Here is a 22857-nt window from a genome sequence, read left to right on the forward strand (position 1 = left end):
GAGGATGGCAATACAGGTGACATTGCCTCCGCACTTGCACCAGGTGCTGCTAAAACACATTCCTTGTGCCCTTCTAACCCTAAAACCATGTGTCATGAAGTTGCTTTTGCATATGCAAAATCGTGTAATGCTCTGAACTGTTTGCCTAGTCTGCAACCTCTATTGATTTCTCCTAAAAATCAAAAAGAGACGACAATGCCTTCTAGGAAAAGTTTTCTGAGCCTGAGAGAATGGGACGATTGTGTGCAGATGGATGACATGGAAAACGCGCCACAAAATGCACCTTCAGACATTTCCATTTCCATTTCGGCGCCGGCCGTCGAAAAACAAGTCAAATGATCTGACGGGCCCTCTACTCCAGTCACTGCTCCATTAGGGCGCATTTTTATGGTGCATTTGCACACACTTGAGCAAGTCTCCCCTATAAGAGCAATGAATGAATCATATCTAGAAGAAGAAAAACCCAAAACAGCACACAACTCTACATCAAATGCGTCTAAGATGAATGATGACAAACGCACAATAACCTATACAACTTCAGAGGAGACAAACAAGGAGAGCCGCCCTAATTTACCAAATGGCGAACACATTCCTCCACTTGGGGTGATATTTACCAATCCAGTGGATGACATGAATACTCTTGAAGCATCATAACCTGTGGTATCTAGAATGCTAAATGTATTGGACAGGGGCCATGATTATACACATCACGAACTTGGAGACCTGAAAGCATTCCAAATTGAAATATTAACTAAATTAAATAAATTGGAAGGATACATTTTTGCGTAAAACTATAAACGGGAAGGAGGTTGTAAATCTCCACTATCTAAGGCACATGATACTGTGAATGTATTCACTCAGATATTGACACACCAAAGGAGATTAATATAGACAGTCAATGTCGTCCCTCCTACAGTTTTCCTCAATCTTTTGCGCGCACGGTAGCCCATATAGGATCTGGGGAAACCATCCAAATCTTCACACATGTGCAATTATGTTAAATGGTAAAAATGTTTTTTTTACACAGAACGAGTTGGAACATGATAGGTCTACCAATGACGCGACAAGAAAATGTCCCCTGGGAAAATGGACATCCTGACAGCCCATCAGTACTAACAGCTATAATAGAAGCAGAAGCGAATAAAAACTCATCAGTCCCTAAGAAGGTACTTGATGAGGAACTACAACCTAAACCAAGGGCACAATACTTTTGCTCAAGGAAAGAAAAACGTTCATATTTACGAGTAATTAAAAGGAACACTGAGTGTCTCACAGCCCAAAAAGACTTGGATCCTAAAACATAAAAACTTAATAAACAAAATACGAAGAGTGGACAAGGAACTGTTAGCAGAACTCTTCTGCATGATAATGAGTCTGTCCTAGGGCAGGGATTGCAGCATTTGTCCCCTGATGACCATGGTATCAACTTGGAGGAACTCTAGGTAGAGAGTAAGGTAACCCTCCAACTGGATGAGAGGAGGAAATTAAATTCTCCCGTAAAGGATAAATCATTGATGCAATTTGATAAATCGGATATTGGGTATAATAAACTGCCAGCTAGAAAAACTCAAAGCAAAGGGGAAAACGACTTACTGTTAAAAAAACAAGTTGAATTTACCTCCACACTTTCAATCCCACAACAATCAGTTATCAATGTATTACAAACATATTGCAAATAAAAAAACTGACCTAGAGACAATTAATATACAGGGGAAAAATGTAACATTAAATATCGAGGGCTTTACTGTACCAATGTTAGTGCATGGGAACCCTCTAGATATCGCTGCAGTAAAAGTTAATACTTCATCTAATGCACCTTCCTCCTGCCCTGCCCTCGCGGGTGCTACAGACGATAACTTAAAGGAATAGTTCGCCCAAACATTTTTATTGCAAACAAAGATGGGCAATAATAAAAAAAAAATAGATTTTTTTTTAGTCCCTATGTAAAATTTTGAGCAAATGAAGCTCAAAATTTACAAAAGGAAGCACATAGGGGCATCCATTTTGTGAAATGGAAGCCTGAGAAACTTAGAAAGAAAAACCGCAGCGTTTTTGAAACACAACAGGGAAGCACCGCAGACCCAAAGTGAAAGCCAAGGCAGGCAGAAACACAATGCGGTTGTGTTTCCATGCCGCTGTGTTTCTGCCTAAAGCTGTTTTCCCATTTGCCGCAGACCCAAGGTGAAAGCCAAGGCAGGCAGAAACACAATGCGGTTGTGTTTCCATGCCGCTGTGTTTCTGCCTAAAGCTGTTTTCCCATTTGGGGCTCTCAGGCTCCCCACGGGGAGGCACCGGAGACCCAAAGTGATAGCCGCGACAGGCAGAAACACAACGCGGTTGTGTTTCAAAAACGCTGATTTTTCTTTTCTCAGGCTCCTCCAAGCCAGAGGAGCCTGAGCAACTTAGAAAGAAAAACCGCAGCGTTTTCAAACACAATAACGTTGTATTTATGTTTGAGGTAGTTTCAAAAGCTACCGCAAACATAAATACAACATTTTTAAAGCTGCGGTTTTATTTCTAAGTAACTTAGAAAAAAAACTGCAGCTAGTGCTTATTTCTTTTAAGAATAAATGGCACTTACCGAGATGCAGCTGCAGCTTTTCTGCCTGTAGTCTCCGGTCTGCGTCCTCCGAGTCCCGGCACCAATGAAGGAAAAGCCACCCAGTGGTAGCTCTTGTTTACTACAGCTGGCTGGCTTTTCCTTCATTAGTGCTGCAAAAGCAAAAGCGAGCACAGGCGGGCATCCATTTCACAAAATGGATGCCCCCATGTCCTTGCTTTTGTAAATTTTGGGCTTCAATTGCTCCAAATTTTACATAGGGACTTTAAAAAAAAAAAGTGGCAATCTATTTTTTTATTATTGCCCATCTTTTTTTGCAATAACATTTTTTGGTCGAACCATTCCTTTAAACTACCAAAAAACATCTGAAACGCTCCCGTCCAAAGCGTATAACCTAAACTCCCACGAGGGTCAGGTGCGCTCTAACTCTTCTACCATGGCCTCAGATAACTTTCCGCTGTGTGAGGCTAAGGGGCTAAAGACGAGAAAGGAGGTTGAGGCTTCCACCCTAGAAGCCTCCATTATTATAGGGTGGCTGAGTGATTCAGAAACTAATGGTGACAAGAGACTAAATAGATCATTTATCCTTCGGGCTTTTAAAAAAATTCCTGCCTTAAGAACACTATCCACATATGAAATCGAGTGGATTACCTTACCTTCGATTAATAACTATAGAATGGTACTTAAAGTCCAGTCACAAATAATAACGGAATTAATCTGGAATCATACTAGAGAATTTAAAATGATTGGCCTATCACTGCATCCTTTTGAGGCTATTGAAGAAGCAATTGTCTTCAACGAAACCCCCTTAGTCGCACACAAATCCTCACAAGAGCTGTCTGGGGGGGAACTACCTTTAACTAAAATTGGCAGCATTAATTCTAGATCTGCGAATCATCTTAACATTGTTTCATGGAGTGTAAATGGCCTAAAGACTGTTGTGAAACTGACAAAAATCTTGTCTTATTGAGATCAACATCTTGTGACATCGCTTTCCTCCAGGAGACACATCTGGACTGTACAGAGGCTGAGAAACGTCAACGGGATGGGTTAGCCAGACCTTTTAATGGTTGAATAATTCGAGAAAGATAGTTTCAATACTCATTAGGAAAAATCTACCGCTATCAGTCCTCTCAAGCAAAACCGATAAAGGAAGAATTGTCTGTGTTTTGATACAAGATTCAATGCTTTTATGAAATGTGTATGCACCCAAAGTAGACGATCCCCTTTTCTTCATGAGCTTGTGCAATTGATTCAAAGTTATGATTTAAGTACAATTGTGTTAGCTGGTGACTTTAACCAGGTGTTGGATCCAGGGTGAGACTGCTCAAATGGGGACTGTACGTGTTGAAAGAGACTATAGCTCATTGTGTCATGACACCTACTCCCGCATTGACTATTTTTTGACATCGGGACAAGTGACTTCCAGTTGTTTTGATTTTAGCATTGGCCTCATTGCCTTATCAGAACACGCACCTGTGTCTCTCTTTCCTTACAACATACTTTGATCAAATAGTCTAGATGGAGAATGAATTCTAATATCCTGCATAACGAACAGATTAGAGATGGGGTTGTGGAAGAAATTAAAGACTTAATTCAAATTAATAGGACTGATGATATTGCAGTCTCTACAGTTTGGGAAGCAATTAAATGTTTTGTCTGTGGTGTACTAATGTCAAACTGGAAAACAAAGGAAATTAAAGGCCAAGGAAATTCAGAGGCTAAGCTTCTAGACAATAGTTTTGCTGCTAGCCAAGTTGAGGAGACTAAATCTCAATTGCGGAAGGCAAAATTGGAACTAAATAAACTAATATCTGACGAGGTAGACTATGCCTTATTCAGGCAGAGAATTAACTACTTTGAGAATGGGGAGAAAGCAGGCAAACTCCTGGCGCACAGACTGAAAGTAGCTGAAAGTGATTGCTTCATCAATGCAATTAGAGATCCATGTAATATCCTGAAAACACAACAAAAAGAGATAAATATGCTGTTCCAAGATTTCTATGAAAAACTCTACAAATCAGAACTGGCTTGCGAGAATGTTGTATTAGAAACTTCCTGAATTCATTAGACAATTCTCAACTATCAAATGACCAAATGGCAAGCCTTGAAGGGAGAATGGAAGTTGAGGATATTCGTCTGGCCATCTCCAAACTTACTGTGGGCAAGTCACCAGGCACGGATGGATTGCCTGTAGAGTTTTATAAAAATCCTTCCTGAATCCACTCTACAATTCTTTGTGATGTTTAGAACGATGCCTTTGAGACTGACTCTATGCCAGATACGATGCAGCATGCTTTAATAACGGTCTTGAAGAAAAGAGAAAGATCTGTTACAAGGTGTGAAAACTACAGGCCTATCAGTTTGATTATTACGGACTGCAAAATTCTTGCTAAGTATTTAGCAATGAGGTTGGAAACAGTTATACCATCATTAATCCATGGGTACCAGGTCGGCTTTGTCACTGGGAGGGCTGTGGCAGACAATATGCAACGCCTGTTATCAATCGAGCAAGATCATAGGCAGCCAGTGATTGCTGCAGTATCTCGCTGGACGCCGAGAGGGTGTTTGGTCGTGTGGAGTGGGCCTTCCTGTTCTCGTGCTTAGACAGGATGAAATTTGGTGAGGACTTTAAGCCCTGGGGACGGCTATTATACAAATCCATCTGCAAGTGTACTTACAAATGGCCTAATTTCAAGTGCTTTCCAGCTTCAAAGGGGTACCAGACAGGGCTGCGCGCTTTCGCCATTATTATTCATCTTATCGATGGAGCTATTGACAGTGTTATTACGAGCTGATGCCAGTCTTCAACCAATAATTGGGGATGACCATGAAAATCTACTTTGGCTCTATGCAGATGACCTACTGGTGGCCCTACAGGATCCTGCAACTTGCATACCTTACATGATGCACGATATCCAGCCATTCTCCTTGGTTTCTGGCTATAAGGTGAACTGGAATAAGTCTGAGATCCTCCCTCTGAATAATATTTGACTGCTACACACCTGTGCTCAATTCCAGTTCACCTGGTGTCCGGATAGAATGAAATATCTGGGTATTTGGATTGGTCCTGAGGTGATCAAGTTGCCAGCTATTAATTTTACAATGATTTTACCAAAACTCGAATGGGACCTAGATAGATGGGGAATTTTGAAACTGTCTACGTGGGGGAAAGTCAATTTTATAAAAATGAATTTGGCACCACCAGTAAATTATATTTGATCTGTGCTTCCCATCAAAGTACCAGGGCGTTATTTCGAGGAAATTGACAGACTCGTGCAAAAGTTCATTTGGGACGGAAAACCACCAAGACTTGCAATGTGGAAAATGCAGCTCACCTTGAAGCAAGGGGGAATGAACTTACCGAACTTCGCCGACAACCATCTGTCATTTACGACTCATCTATGTAAGATTATAGGTACAGGTGAGGAACATGTGCAGATTTTGACTTGGGAGTGCAGTGCTTTGTCGCAGTTGGATCCAAAAGCTCTACTGATGACCAAGAAAAAAACATCTAAAGGGATCAATCCACTGACTGAGTTCTTACAAGATTGTTGGCGTGATATTTCTAAACGCATGAGTACTGAGCCTGACTTGTTCCCTGATGCCTCCATCTGCCTTAACCCGGCTTTAAAATCACAAGGAAAAGTCCTATTTTGGCCAGGATGGTTTTTAGCGGGCATAAAATACTGTAAAGATCTGATTGAAGGTGTCAAATGGATATCAAATGCACAATTGAGCTGTTAATTTGACATGTCTGATTGCACATAAGTAGAACATAGGAGGTTAAAGAGCATTGTTACTGAAGTCTGGATGTGTCTTAATTGGCGGCTCAGAATATAGCTTGGTCAACTTTGCAGACCTGCAAAAGTGCATCACATCCTGCAGCTACTATGTATGGAGTCTTGAAGGCTTGTCGTAAAGGAGACCCAAGGTTGCCAACCATCTGGGCCGAAGAACTAGGGGAAGATGTTGATCTGAATTGCTGGCATCGATGCTGTGGAAATGCATGCCTAATGAGTATGGACTGGGGCTTCAGAGACTCGGACAAAGCTCATTTTTAGGTCCTATTGGATGCCCGTTAGGTTATTCAAAAGACACCTTCTGGAGAACGACCTTTGTTGGAAGTGTAAAAGCGCGAGGGGCGCACCGCACCCTCTTTCATCTGATTTGGTTCTGCCTGAAGACTAAGACATTTTGGGAGGGTGTTGGGGTTTAGATGTATGTTGTACAGTCCCTATGACAGCCTCTCTACTGGTTCTGGGAGATGTCTCTGTTGGAGGAAATTTCATTTGGTAAAAGAATCTGGCTTCTCCGCGCTTGCATGATTGCAAAGAAAATGATATTAAGGTCTTGGAAATCGAGTGGTTCCTTTTTGTATTGATGACTGGGTGGAGGAGCTGCTCACCGTTTCCACTTATGAGAACGTTATTCTCAAACAAGCGGGAGACACTGATATTTGGGCCATATGGGGGAAGCTTCCTTGATGTATATGGATGATGTATGGCTTAAGTTTGTATAGTTCTGTTTCCTGGCAATCTCATTGCCATTATTTTATGATATACTGTACTTTTTTCTTGTACAAATCATGGATCTCATATCGTTATTAATGTGTGAGGTTTTCCATGATTCATGTGTCTGGCTGTTGAAATTGGTTGAGTTCACCATACTCTACTTTTTACTGATTTTTCTTCTATTTCTTTCTACTTTTCTTTCCTTTCCCTTGACTTTGTTAGTTGGATTTTATTAGTTAATTAATTGGTGTTGTCCAGTTATATGGCATGATTGTTATATTTTGCTGCATCTCATATGACTGGTTACTGTTGTATTTTACTTGTTTTTGTTGCAAAATAAAAACGTTATACAGAGAGATGGTTAGTGCAGATGAAGGGGGAAAATCCTAAATTGTTAAAATGGGCTATCAGCCTTCAGGGGTTTGATTTTACCATAGAACACGGGTCAGGGTGTGATCACCAAAATGTTGATGGTCGCTCCAGAAAGTATGACTGACTGGAGTAAGGAGATTCATCCAGGGATGGATTAAATGCTCCTTTCTCTTAGTCTGGGGGGGACGAGTGTTAGGGAGCATTGTGCTAATTCCTCTCTACCTTAGAGACCCCCAGCACGTTTGCTGGACTCTAGGACTTTTTAATTTTGAACCTGGACAGATTGAGACCTTTTTCCCACTCTCATGTTTTTTTCTGTGATTTGAACTCGTTTCTTTTGGTTTTGGAATCTGACAAACTCCATAGGCATCATCCTTTTACATTGTGGCACACTGCACCTTCAGTGTAGAGGCACAGGGAAGTCTTTCAGATTTTCCAAAGGTTTAAATACCTTCTCTTGGATAAACTACTGTTTCCAAGAGCAGTGAAGTGAAATTGACTTTATTTACAATTGTAACTTTCTAGACCCAGCACACACTATCTTACAATAGTGTGGTGGAGGGGTTACTTAGTCTCCCCTTTGTCTAGTTCCTGATGTAACATTTCTATGTTACCCTTTCGATAAATAATGGCTGGTGGCAGTGGTTTACTTTTAACTACCGTGGTGTGTTTTTATCGCGGGCTGCGTTCGCAGTTGCAGTAAAGCACCCTCCGGTGCTATTTTTGTCAAAATGGCCCGGTCTTCTTTATTATCCATTTCTCACTGGAAATGTCCTTCAGATTTACTCTGCACGCCAAACCATGTTTTGTCCCTTTGCTCGTTTTGTGTTTGGCGGGATTCACGAGTTAAGCTTGCCTCTGGCTCCAGAGTGTTTGGCAGGGGCAGGAAGTAAGGTAGGTGCCCCAGTCTCCCTGTGCTTAATCCCGTTGATTACAGGAAGGCACACAAAGGTGATTGGCCGGCCGGCTGGCTGCCTTGCAAGGACAGCCACCCTGCTGTTTAACTGACAGCTAGCCTGGAATGAATGGGAGAAACATGCATAAAAGGCAAGGCTTTTTGGCTTGGAAGGCAGAGTCGACCACTGGACGAAGGAAGCCGAAGAAGAACTTGGAAGAGACACCTGCTGCAACTCGTGGACCGTTAGTTTGCCCGGTGAAACCCTTCTGCTGTGCTGAAGCTCCGAATTCACCTCGACTAGAGAAGCCCTGCAAGGACGACTTCTCCCCTTGGACTGAGTGCATCGCGTTTAAGTTGGACCCGAGCTTTTGGAATATCTTCCGGACTCCCAGGAAGCAGGACTCTGACTAACCAAACATGAGCCCCTTCAGAGTGCTGGACCCTAGACGCGAGGAAAGTTCATCAAGGTATCTGAGAACCCCGGTGGTGCTATTTGCGAGGGTCCCGAGGAGCTGAAACCGCAAAGAGCCACTGATCTGAAGTTTGCCCATTGCTGCTGCTGACATTCAATTCGTAGTGCATGAGTCCCCAGACGACCCCCTCTTGTTCCCAAGACTGAGGCCCAGGAACACAGGATCTGCAGACCAACAACTTGAAAAGAAGCCAGCTGGAACCAATTTCTTCAGACCTAAAGTACTGTAAAGTAAGGGGTTGCTTACCTCTTGTTGTGTAGCCTTGCTAGCTCTCAGATGACTTGCCTTTGTTGGTTTTGCATAGTTGCTTGCAGTTTTGCCCCTCACAGGCCTTCCAGCTTGTGGCCCTACAGTGATTTCATTTTCTACAGACTTCTGAAACACTGCAAGACTTTTACTTACCTTCAAGAAGTGCTTCAACTCCCTAGACTTTGCTCAACTAACATTGGCTGACCTGGCTCCCTGAAAGACTCTTTGTAACTCTGACTTGTGCTTTAACTGTCCCTCGCAAAAGTCACACATTCTATAACTTGTGTAGCTGGGAAAGGGTTAATTTACTTTGCATTGGGTGTTCAAAAGTACTTACCTGCTTCAGAATATTTGTTAACCATTGTTGTATTCTCTCATCTTTTCCTTTTGACTCTAAACTCAGTATTTGTCTAAATGTACCAGTGATATATAAATGTCCAGTGTCCTAGCTATTTAAGTCACCTAAGGGTGTAAGAAGTGTCTGTGTGCTATCCCCAATGGGTATTTACTGATTTATTGAAACTGAAAGAGTTTATTGAAGTATATTTTTGTGTTCAATATTTGCTCCCTTCTGAAGGCTTACTTAAACTGACTGTTAAATACATTAATAATTGTTTAATCAAGAAACCTTGAGTGTATAGGTTTATTTGAATACTTGTCACTACAGCTCACATTGACACCTTTTGGGATAGGCCGGGCTGCTCAGCCACACTACCAACCTGTGTAGTACAGACTTATACCAAAGGTTGTGTTCCTATTGCCAGGCGAACAAGGTTGGTGTAGTCTACCAAAGGACACTGCATACAATCTTGCCTAACACTTGTGGCAAGCGGTGAGGATCTATTGTAGAGTTGTTACATTGAGTATTTGCTTTGCTTTTGTTTAACTAAAAACCTTCACAAGGCTAAGCTCCACTAGAACAGCAATTGTAACATGCCAAATATGGATAACCTCTGTCATGATGCCCTGATCATTCTTACAGTTGATCAGCTGAAAGATGTGTACAGTCAGTAACCTTATTGTAAAAGGAAAGAAAAAGTAATTGGTTGTTGAATCACCACAGCTTAGGTGGTAGGCCTGTAAACCCTACTGCCCTAAGAAATGTGGATGATGGTTCAGAGTCTACCTCTGTCTTAGAAGTGTCAGGAGAGGTAGAGGAGTCCAGGATGGGCAGGATGGGAGCCCCTCTTTGCCACAAACTCCCCTTTTACCTCAAGCCTTATCCACTGGGACCCCACAAGGTCCAATTCTGAGTCCAGAATATGTGTCTCCTGAAACAATGAGAATTAAATTCGAATTTAAAAGGTTACAAGCGCAAGCTGAAGCCAAACATCAGGACATGAAACTCAGGGAATTGGAAATGCAACATGCTCTTGAAAAGAAGAAATTGTCTCTTGAAACTGTTTCCCTCCCAGAGTCCTCTAGGTCTTCCAGTCCCAAGAGGCCTCACCTGCCCAAAGAAGCAGTGAGTATGTATGATGTGAAACTTGATATTTTGGATTGGTTGGGTGCCTTTGAATACAATCATGGGATTCAGGGTCTCACAGGGAATCCGTTGATTCCTTGGCTTTTGTCTAGACTAACCCAGGTTGCAACTGGTGCTGGAATGGAGGTTGGGGGAATTTGAAAGATTGGAGTATGAAAATGTGAAGCTGGCTTTGATAGCCAGATTTGGGAAAACTCTTTCCCAGTACCTTAAGAGGTTTAGGACCCTCAAAAAGACTGATGGTACCCCTTGGGCTACCTGGGTGTGCGAGTGGTTGAAAAACGTAGATGGTTGGTTCAAAGGTTACAAATTTGAAGGAATGATAAATCTATTTTTGTTGGAATCGTTTTTTTGTTGCCTGCTCTCCTGAGCTGAGACAGCACTTGGCTGACTCAAATGAGATTGATCCCAAGAAGTTAGCAAAGGCTGCTGACTTGTGGGTTGCCCACAGGGCCACTCACAAAAAGAATGAGGGGGAAGCAGCACAAGAAAGATGGAAAAGAGAATTCAAATTCCAACCTTTTTAAAAGAGGGACACAAACATAAAAAGGTAACACCATGGGACCAGGTCAGTCTAGTGAACACTCTGGTGCTAAATGAGAGGGAGGTCAGCAGAAGCCCCCATTCATCAGAGCATTTGATAAATGTAATGCGTGTGGGTCAACTGGCCATGTGAAAGGGGATCCCAGATGCAAGGGTAAACCTTCAGGGATCCACACTGCCTCCTTAGCCTTCATCCCCGAGGGAGGAGTTCATATGCCAAGTCGAAACTTTCATCTATTTGCTAAAGACCTCATTGGAGTCTCAGCCAGTGTTTCTTTAGTGTCCCTGGGTCTGTGGGAACAGCAGAAGGTAGATGTGTAGAACTCTATTCCAGATAACACAAAAGAATATTACAAGGACAGTGTACTTGTGAATGGTCATAAAACCCCCTGCCATTAGAGAGACTGGGGCCAGCATTACAGTGGTGGATGAAACCCTTTTCAAACCTGAGGAAGTTGCTAAGGCACCCAAAGGTCCCACTAAGCTTGCTGGAGGTCCTGGCAGATGGTTCCAATACTACGAGCTCTCGTCCAGTGCAACAATATGTTTGTTAGGATACCTCTCAGTGTTCAAAATGAGGTGCCTGGGTGAGTCCTGTTGGGGAATGACTTAAAAGTGTTTGGAGTTGTATCAAGCCCCCCCCCCCAGGCCTCCCAGTAAAAGGAAGCCAGAGCAAACTAGACTGCTAGACTAGCCAGAGAGGCAACTTTGGATGACTCTCGGTGGGTAGTTACAGAAGTACCTATAACTCCCAGTCCACAGGAAGGACACCCTTCTAATTCCAAGACAAAGAGTGAAAGGGGAAACCCATGGTCTCAGGAAAGAAGGGTATCACACCTGTACATAGGACAAGGACATCCCAGAGAGGACAGTCCAAGGTCACACCCGTGACCCCTCCACCAGCTGAGGCTGAGTGGGAGGACCAACCAGAGGATGGTGAACCAGCTACTGGTGAAACAGAGCTGGAAGAAGCTCCCCCCCCCTCCCCTGTTGGAGATCTGGATCCTAATCACTATCCGGAGCTTGAGACTTTGATTGCAGGAGGTGGACCCTCCAGGGCATACTTCAGCAGAGGTCAAAGAGAATGTCTTACTCTTGAAGGACTTTGCCAACAGGCAGCTTCCCAGCTGGAAGGGCAAGAGCCAAGGAAGCACAGGCTGTACTGGGAGGAGGGCCTCCTTTACAGTGGACCTATTGAGTCTACCCCAGGGGACTACAGAAGACTTGTGCCTCAGGAGAGGTAATACCCCAGTTTCTACAGTTAGCCAACGATTGTCCTTTTAGCTGGTCATTTGAATTTTAAGAAGACCAAGGAAAGGAATTCTCTGTATTTCTACTAGCCTAAGATGGGGTCTGATGTAGATCCATTCTGTAGAAGCTATCACACTTGTCAGACATCTGGCAAGAGTGGAGCAAAGAATGCGGCATCCTTGGTGCCTCTTCCAGTGGTGGGAGTTCCTTTTGAGAGGGTAGGGATTGACATTGTTGGTCCCCTAGACCCTCCCACATCTTCCGGCAACCGATTTATATTGGTTGTGGTGGACCATGCTACCAGGTACCCTGAAGCCATACCTATGAGGGCTGTTACTGCCTTGGCAGTGGCTAAGGCCCTCCTTGGTATTTTTACCACGGTTGATTTTCCTAAGGAGGTTCTCTCAGACAGGGGGACCAATTTTATGTCCCACTCCATGCAAGCCATGTGGAAAAACTGTGGAATAACCTACAAATTCTCAACAGCCTACCATTCCCAAACCATTGTGTTGGTGGAGAGGTTTAACAGAACTACGAAGAACATGATAGGTGCTTTAGAAGACTCCCTTGGAAGAAAGTGGCACCTGCTACTGCCATGCCTTCTCTTTGCTTATAGCGAAGTCCCTCAGGAAGGGGTTGGTTTCAGCTCCTCCATGATCATCTGGTTAGAGGTCCATTGGCCTTAATCAAGGAAGGGTTGGAGATTGCTCCTTCCCTCAAGCCAGTGAGGGTCACTGACTATGTGTTAGGTCTCTGAAGGAGAATGACACAAATGATGACTGAAGCTTCAGATAACTTGAAAGCAGGTCATGCTCTAGTGAAACATTGGCATGACCAGAAGACCACCATGGTGGAGTTTACTCCAGACCAGCTAGTTCTAGGTATGGTACCTACAAGGCATAGGGCTTTACATGACAAGTGTGTTGGATCCTTCAAGGTTGTGGGCAAACATGGGGAGGTCAATTATTTGGTGGACTTGGACAATCCCAAGCTGGCCACCCGGGTTTCCAGATCAGAACTAGGAGCTTTGCTTTTAGCATCTGATCAAGAGGAGGAGGAGGAGGAGGAGGAGGAGGAGGAGGAGGAGGAGGAGAGTGAGCCTCTACCTGACCTCCCCAGGGGACAACCTTTAGATGGAAAGATAGGAGTTAATCTCTTCTGATTTGACTCTACAACAACAGGAGTGCAAAGTTCTGTTGAATCAATTTGCCTCCCTGTTTTCACTGACACCAGGCTTGACCCCTTGGGGCCATCATGCTATTCTCACTGGTGACTGTTTCCATGTCAAAAGCAAGGGTTACAGAATGTCAGACCATGTAAGAACCCACATAAAGGAAGAGGTCAAGAAGGTGCTTGATCTTGGGGTAATAGAGACATCTACAAGTTCATGGGCTAGTCCAGTTGTAGCAGTGCCAAAGGCAGGATCAAAGGGGTTGATATTCTGTGTGGACTATAGAGCTCTTAATGCAGTCACCAGGACTGATGCCCATCCTTTACCTAGGACAGATGAGCTGGTGGATACACTTGGTTCAGCCAAGTGCCTCAGTACATTTGACCTAACCTCAGGCTATTGGCCAATAGCTCTGACAGACCATGCCAAGGAGAGAACTGCAATTTCCACCCCAGGAGGCCTCTACCAGTTTAGGATTATTCATTTTTGGACAAAGAAAATGCACCTGCTACATTCCAAAGGATGGTGAATCATGTTCTGCATGGGATGGAGGACTTCGGCATGGCATACTTGGATGACATTGCAGTGTTCAGCCCTACTTGGAAAGAACACTTGACCACCTAGGATATGTTTTGCAGGCTCTTGAACAGGCCCATCTGACCATCAAGGCAAGCAAGTGTCAAATTGGCCATCCCTACTACTCAAACCCAAGTCGGAGTCTCACAGGTTACTATAGGAACTTCATTGAGAACTCTGGGACCATAGCTTATCCCTTGAATGTGGTCTCCTCACCCAAATCCCCCAAGAAGGTCAGGTGGAATGAGGAGTGCACTAAGGCATTTCAAGGACTTAAGAAAGCCCTTTGTCAAGCTCCAGTCTTGAAAGCTCCTGACTACAACCAATCCTTTATTGTACAAACAGATGCTTCAAATACAGGAATAGGTGCAGTTCTGAGCCAGCTGGATGAGAAAGGCAGGAAACACTCTATCTGCTTCATCATTGGGGAAACTGAAGTACCGTGTAACAAGGTGGGCAACCATAGAACGTGAATGTTTTGCCATTGTGTGGTCTTTGAAGGAGGTTAGGCCATACTTGACTCTGAATTAACATCCTCATTTTCCTTTTCCACATTTCCTGGGTTAGTAGGTGTGACGGACCTACTACTCAGACTTTGATTATTTAACAATCTTGTAATCAGTTCATTTTTCTTTCCTTTAACGGGGAGATTCCTGAATTTACACATTTCTTTCAGTTGATCTACTGTTAAAATGATCAGGGCTTCCTGCCTGAAGTTATCCATATTTAGCATGTTAGAATTGTTGTTCTAGTGGAGCTTAGCCTTGTGAAGGTTTTAGTTGAACAAAAGCAGAGCAAATACTCAATGTAACAACTCTACAATCTATCCTCACCGCTTTGCCACCAGTGTTGGGTAAAGATTTGGGGCGCACTACAACAATCTCGGTCTCCTGGCAATAGGACCCAACCTTTGCTATAAGTCTGAAATAGCGGTTGGTAGTGTGGTAGAGCAGCCAGGCTTATCTCAAGAGGGCTCAATGTGAGCTGTAGAGTGGTTACACAAAGATTCACAGTGACAAGTATTCAGACAAACACTTAAATGCAAGATTTCTTGATAAAACAATCATTTATTTATTTATTTAGCGGTCATTTATATAAGCCTTCTTTTAGAAGGGAGCAATATTATAGCAACACACAAATACCTTCAAAATACACGCTCTTAGTTCCTAAATCAGCAAGCCCCCATTGGGGATGACACACACACACTTCCGAAACCCTCAGGGGACATTAATAGTTAGGACACTGTGTGTTTATTATTTTTGTATGGCGCACCAAACCTGAAGATAACTGGGCGCAAGTACAAGGAGGCTTTAGGCTTGAGATACATAGAGTTGCAGTCATAGTATTAACAGGTGCAAAGATGGAGTTATTTACAGTAAACAAATTATGGTTCACAAATTGCAGGTAAACATTGAGGATATATACATTTACATTACACATATGTACAATTACATTGTGGACATGGATATGTTACTGTTAGCGTTTAGAATAGCTCTGAGATGTATTAAAGTAAAGGTTCTTAGAACAAACAAGGGATCATACATTTTCTTAAGCAGGCAAATACTTTTCATCCCTCCACAGAGTCGGAGGGGAGAAGAGTCTTTCAGTGGAACAGTCTAGGCCAAAGTCAATAGGCAAAGGTCTATGTAGCTGAAGCACTTCTTGCAGTAAGTAGAAACGTCTTTTCACAATGTTTTAGAAGTATTTAGTGAAGAAGAATAATCAAAGTAGGGCCTCAAGTTGTTAGACTTTAGGCTTGCGAAGAGTAAAAGCAAATCTACAACAAGAGGGAGGTTCGCTTATACTTTACCGTACCTTTTTAGTTAGAAGAAAATGCAGCAGATAACTTCTGTTCCTGTGCAGCTCTGCATATCCTGATGTTCCTGGGCCTCAGTCATGGGGCCAAGAGGGAGGACTTCTGGGGACTCCTGCACTGCAATGGGACGGTTACTGACAGCAACCGGCAATCTTCAAACTAGTGGCAATTCGGTGTTTCAGCTCCTCGCGTCTACCGCAAACAGCACCACTGCGGTTCCTGGCTGTCGAGATGGCTTTCCTCGCATCTGGGGTCCAGCACTCTGTTGATGTGAATCAGGCTTGGTTAGTCCTGCTTCCTGGGAGTCAGGAGGATCTTCCTGGAGGTCTTGGCCAGCTTAAAAGCAATGCACACAATCTGGTGTTTCTCTTCCTGGCATTTCAGTTTCCAGCAGCAACTCTGTTGAAATTAAACCAGCTCCGAGAAGGATGTCCAGGTGGCTTACTCTGGAGTTGATTGGTCCCACCAACTCAAAGGGATAAGTCGTCCTTGCAGGGGCTTCTCTATCGATATGAATTTGGATTTGGTTTTCAGCACAGCAGCAGGGCTTCACCGGGCAAACCAACGGTCCAGGAGTTGCAGCAGGCGTCTTCAAGTTCTTCGGATTCCTTTGTCCAGTGCCTTCCAAACCAAAAAGCTGCGCCTTTCATGAAGGATTCTCCCATTCTTTCTTGCCTGGCTGTCAATCACCCAGCAGGGTGGCTGTCCTTGCCGGACAGCCAGCCGACGAATCACCTAGGTGTGCATTCCTGTCTCCTAGGAGACTAAGCACAGGCAGTTTCGGGCACCTCCATCACTTCCTGCCCCACCAGACACCCTGGAGCCAGAGGCGGCCTTCACTCCTGAATCCTGCCAATGACCAAACAAACAAAGGGACCAAACCTGGTTTGGCACGCAGAGTAAATCTAAAGAAGGACCTTTCCACAAAGAAATGGCGAAAAAAGACTTGATCCATTTTGAGAAAAATGGCACCCAAGGGTGCTTTACTGCAGCTGCGAACGCAACCCAGGGTAAAGACACATCAAAGTAGTAAAACGGAAAACACTGCCACCACCTATTCATCGAGGAAAGAGTAACATAAAAATGTTGCATGAGAAGCTAGACAAAGTGGATACTATGTAACCCCTTCAGCACTCTATTGAAAGATAGTGTGTGCTAGATCTAGGAAAGATACAATTGTAAAGTACAGTCAATTTCACTTCACTGTTTTTGGAAACAGTAGTTATTCAAGATAAAGGTGTTTAAACCTTTGTGGAAATCTGAAAGACTTCCCTGTAGCACTACACTGAAGGTGCTGTGTCCTACAATGTAAAAGGATGCCTATGGAGTTTGTCAGACTCCAAAACCCAAAAGAAACAGAGTTACAATCACATTAAAATACATGAATGAATGGGGAAAAAGGGTCTCACTCTTTCCTGGTAAAAATGAAAAAGTCCTAGAGCCCAGCAAAAGAGCTGGGGTTCTCCAATGTAGAGAGGAATTAGCACGTTTCTGGGAATTCTCCCTAACCTCTAGGCTTTCAGTGGCATCTGGAGAGTACTTGTTTTTTAGGTGTGGTGATCGCACGATCCACTGAGATACTGTGCCGAGAAAATTGTATAGCTATACTCACTCGAGCAGAGTTGTTGGGACTGATTTTCTATACTCTGGCCTGGGGCACAGATGTTTAGAAGGCCAACCTACTCTGGGAGCTGTAGCCAAACCAGTTCAAGGTAGCTGTGACGAGTGGTATAGGCTAAGTCTCAAGAGGTGGTGAGATTGTAAAGGGTCTACAATGAGTACACACAATGGGAGTCACAAATTACTTAGACAATTTTATATAAAAACAGTTATTTATTTATGGCCAAAGACTATGAAAAATGACTGTTAACAGGTAGCAGTATCACACAACACAAATAATAGAATACATATATATAGTATACTAGAGTAGGGCATAATGCAGATCAAACCCCTGTAAATGAAAGTACAGATTATATTCTGCACTACAGGTCCATAGAGAATTAGCCCTGGTTTCAAAAGTCCTTCCATAAATTGTCTGGGGCAAAGGTCAGACAGTTTCTAAAGCTGGAAAAAATGAAGGTAGGGTCGCCAAGCTCCTGTGAATGATTCCAAGGGTTAGAGAACAAGTTATTCTAACTAACAAAAGTTTCCCCAACTTTCGGAAGGTTTGCGCGACAAGCAATGGCAATGCCAAGGTATTGTAGAAGTTTCAGAAAAGTTAGCAAAACCTTTAAAGGGAACTTAGGGGTAGGTAAAGACCACTATAATTCAGCCCCCATACTCCGATTCTTTACAGGACTTGGCATGTCAATGGAAAAGTGTCTGAGGTCGCCTCAGTCCTTGATTCGCAGGAGTTGCAGGTTCGAGCAGCTCTCCGGTCAGTGTCTTTGGCTGGTGCAAGGTCTCTTGGTGGCAGAATGCAGCAAAACACGATGCATGACCCCTCTCAGGACTGGACTTGACTCAGGTAAGCTCTTACGGACGATGGTAAATTGGGTCTTGCTTCCCTTTAATTGCTGTTAGCCTGTACATAATAAGACTGCGTAGGTCATACTTGCAGTTTAGGTTGCTGGTAGCTCCTAACAAAAGTATAGAGTTTTCACTTCCCTTGTGTTAGCTGTGTGCCTTCCAAAAATAAGTTCCAAATGTAATGCTCTTCTTAGTCTGTGCACTGAAAAGCAACTGTAATTGAAAATTACACAAAAGGGTTTGCTTACCTTGAGTAGAACTGTGTTATCCCAAAAGAAGTTATAGGTTTTTACTGTTCCTAGAATATATGTCACTATTTTGCAAAGTATACTGTTGAGTTGATATTACTATGTGATTTCCTGCTGAGCGTCATGGTACAACTGTTAGGGTCTAGTACCCTTGAATTACTGGATGTAATCTTAAAGTAATTATTGTTGTGACTTACATAGAACTTCTGTTAGGTGTTCCAAATAAGGTTATATGCTTTGGCCTGTGTGCCTTCAAGCATAGTGGTGTGTGTTTTTATAAAAGTGTTTTACTAACTAGTACTTGCCCCAAGATCTAACTTGGCCTATATGTGTATTTATAATAAACCTTTATTTTTTAGAATACTCCTGGTTGTCAGTGTTTCTATTGCATCCTTGGTGTACTACAAGTTCAATGTACTTTCCTACAGCCCTCTCTCCCTCCTAAAATGAGTCTGGCTGCTCTGTCTACGCTACCATGAACCCTGGTGGCACAGCCTTATATTAAGAGTGGAGTCGTGTACTGTCTCAGTTGTATGGTTCTACTAAGCCCTTAGGTGGACTTCAGAAAAACTGTCCTTAACAGTTCCTTGTTCACTATAACCAGGGTGGCCTCCTAAAATCTGCCTGCCAGGCCAGATTCTAGAAATCCATCTTAACACACCCCACTACACAAACTGTCCTTTCACCCAGTAACATTCAATTTACATTCACTCCTTACACAAACTTCTATTCACCTGCCACACAAATGTGCACACTCGCACTGCAGTACCCTCGCACTCCCCTTGTTTCAATAAACGCCTCCACACTCAAACACCCCTTCCTCCTGCTGGTCTCTTGATCCACCACCACCACCACCTCCTCCTCTAACCTCGGCCGAACAACCCACACTTCTTGTTTTCTGTTTCCGCTTTAAATTTTCCTTCCCTGAGGTGTGTATGCGCAGGGGAATGTCTTCTAAAAAGGGGCTAAGCCCTGCCCACTGTATTACAAGCGGGCTTGCTGCACCGTGGACATTGTGACGTAAGAAGTTCAATGTGCCAATTCATGGGTGAAGAGTAGCTTCCAGCATCCCCTAAGGTAGTGTGGTCTCCATATGGGTTGTGTCCTTTGCTGTATACCCTAACAGTCTAGCGGTGCTCCTTGTCACTGCTCTGTGTTGCCGACCGCTGTTTAGGGTGGCAGCATGGCCCGAGACTCCACCGCTTGTCCATTGAGGTTTTTCCCAAGTTCTGCCTCTCCCCAATGGCAAAACAGTAGTCTCTTTCCAACGGTTGTCTCTCTGGCGAGTTGTTTCTCGGCTCCCAGGTCTAGGTCTTTGCAAGCACCTAAGGAAGGGTTAAGGATTGGGTACCTCCCAGCTGCCACTATCCCCCTAAGATCTAGGGCTAGTTCTGGGTTTCCCCTTGGTAAGCCTCCTCCACCCCTGTCCGAGAGCGGTCTTTACCCCTCTTGATGAGATCAGATTACTGACCATGTCAAACTACTCTGAACTGCCAACCCGAAGTTTTAAAAAAGTTGTGACCATATAAGGCTATAGCAAGGTTTGAAATTAGAATTCAGTGAGAATTAGGGCAACCACTACGGGAAGCAGGCGCAAGTGCACAGCGCACCACAAATCTACACTGGAGATACTTTTTACCATTTTGCTTAAATGTGTACTAGATGTGTCCTAATTTGTCTTTATTAATATTCTCAAATAATCAAAGTTAATGTCGTATGCATGTTTGTAACACACTAGAGGCCTGGGGAGCCAAATGTAGCTCTTGATAGAGGTTGGTTTCAAGTTAACCAGGCTATCCTATATTTGAAGCAGGGGTTCAGTAGATCCCAGCAATTTCAAACCCTACTATACAGGAGTTTCGTAGTTTTGATCATTATCAGGTAAAACATAAACTCGTAACGAAGTGTCACTGGACTTCGAAAGCCATGCCACTATTTTGATTTTGACCTGGAGGGAGCAACCTTTGTACCTTGAACACCAAGCTTCTGCAGTAGCATGCTGTCTACTGAAAATAGTCAGTGAGCTTCCACATGAGGATCCAAGCAGGGCTACCTGCTCAGGGAAAGGACTACAGGACACCTTTGGTATACCATGACCGAGGGGTTTTAGTGCTGGATGTGTTCTCACTGGGGAAAAATAGGATGTTGAACTAACATGCAAGAGCAAACATTTCCCATCCCAGTGAATGGATGGCTAACCGGTTCCAGAACTGACAATTTTTTGTACATCTTAAATATGCCTGGCTTTCTAACCCTGTCTGTGATGTACTTTCCCGTGTACTTGTGTTGGCAGCCACATTTATTCAACAGATCAGTTGAACTGTTATCTAAGTTGCCTGTATCCATATTTTGAATTGATTTTATTTCCCAAGTATATAATTTAATTTATATACAAGTTTGCTGTTATCATTGATTGGCTGACTGATACTATTTACTAGTGGTATTACTGCTCACATTCATACCTAACAGATAATAATAGTTCATCAAAGACAACAACAGATACTAGTCAGTTGGATACAAATGTGAACATGATCTGAATATGCGGGAAGAGGTACAGGTTCACAGAGCTAGAAATTGTAGATCACAGAATATAGGTGGTCAATGCCAAAACTTTCATAGTTAGCTGAAACTATGAATTTCCTAAGGCTGGTGCTGCTCCTTCGGCATGATATACCTGTTCTGGCAGTACAAGTATGATGATCTGCTGTGCAGTGATTTTTACCTTGTGTTTTCATGCAATGTATTGGGGGAAGACATTGGTTTAAAAGTGACACTTTGTTGCTTATCATGGAGGCATATGTATGAGGATTTCTGAATGAGGCCAACATTTACGCTGATATTTTTTTGCAGGGGAAAATGGCGTTAATGGCATCTAATAGCTGCTTTATCAGCTACAATGAGGAGGGAGACATTGTAGCACAAAACAAAACTGCAGGAGATGGAGAAATGATCAAGGTAAACTGCCGCTCTTATCTTTTACTTCACCACATAAAGTGCCTCATCCCAAAAATGCATAATATGCACTGATTATGAGGGGTGTGCGCACACGTTAAGGACAAAGGGACTTTCCCCTTTGTTTTGCAGATGCATTCCTGTTGGCACCTGTTTGAATGCTGACCTATGTATATTCCCAAATAGTGTTCTTAGACCTATCTGTCCATGTTTCCCCAATGTCCTTCACTCTAAACTGGTACAGTCGTACTTGTTCTTTTCAGTAGATGCCGGGAAGAAGGCAAATTCAAACTCGTGGTTTGCATTGGGTGCTGATTCATTGGTGGTAGTAGAATGCAGTGGGAGTGAATTCCCGCTTGTTAGGCAAGATTGTATGCAGTTTAACCAGTGTCCGGTCATTGCATCGAATCCAAAGCATCAACAGACAATTGAAAAAAATGCATACAAAAAAAACATTGAATGCATTTTTTTAAATGGTAAAGGGTTTAGTTTAGTCAAAATGTGTTTTCATGTTTTAAAATAATGGGGTGGGGGAACCACCCCTTTAAAACAAAAAAAATGCATTCAATGTTTTTTTTCAGATGCTTTTTTTGTCAATTGTATGGTTGTTGATGGTTTGGCTGTCGATGGAATCTCTAGGAACTGCTGTAACCCTGTGGGAGACTACACCAGTCTTGTCCGTTTGGTATTAGGTAACCCACCTATTGATATAGTTCCGTACTACACAAGTTGGTAGAGTGACTGAGCAGCCAGATTTATATCAAGAGGGGTAAATGTGAGCTGTAGAGCTGTAGCATAGAAATTCACACATACAAGTATCCAAATAACACTTACAAATAAGCCTTCTTTAAAAAGAGCAATATGCAACAATCACAATACACTTCACAACACTTTCTCAGATTTAGAATAAGCAAGTAGATGCTCGTCAGAGATGCTGTTCTCTCTCTCTCTCTCTCTCTCTCTCTCTCTCTCTCTCTCTCTCTTTCTTTCTCTCTTTCTCTCTCTCTTTCTCTTTCTCTTTCTCTCTCTGAGGTGACTTCAATTACTGGAGTGGTATTGACATTTATATATCACATTTTGTACAAGATCAATTCTGAGGTTGTGAAAAAGGTTAACAGGTTGTCTGAGCATGTGAGCACTTTTCAATCTCCCACTGAAGTCTAGATTAGATCTTTCCCAGCAATACAAGTTAAACTTATGCACCACCTATGAGGGACAGTTGGAATCAAAGTCAATGGGTCGGAAGAGTCTGCAGGGAAGCCAGGACAGCCAAAGTCGA

The 22857-nt window shown here is 43.1% G+C and overlaps 1 protein-coding gene across 1 annotated transcript in view; it reads left to right on the forward strand.

Moving 5' to 3' along the window:
• The window catches only part of FRG1 (FSHD region gene 1), a 315590-nt gene that overhangs the window by 169388 nt on the left and 123345 nt on the right, over positions 1 to 22857 (forward strand). The window contains exon 6 of the mRNA XM_069631557.1: positions 21477 to 21581. Within this exon, the coding sequence (XP_069487658.1) occupies positions 21477 to 21581 (105 nt within the window). The remainder of the gene's footprint in view (positions 1 to 21476; positions 21582 to 22857) is intronic.

This window comes from Ambystoma mexicanum, chromosome 6q, assembly GCF_040938575.1.
Source record: "Ambystoma mexicanum isolate Mex_15411 chromosome 6q, UKY_AmexF1_1, whole genome shotgun sequence".
NCBI classification, from domain to species: domain Eukaryota; kingdom Metazoa; phylum Chordata; class Amphibia; order Caudata; family Ambystomatidae; genus Ambystoma; species Ambystoma mexicanum.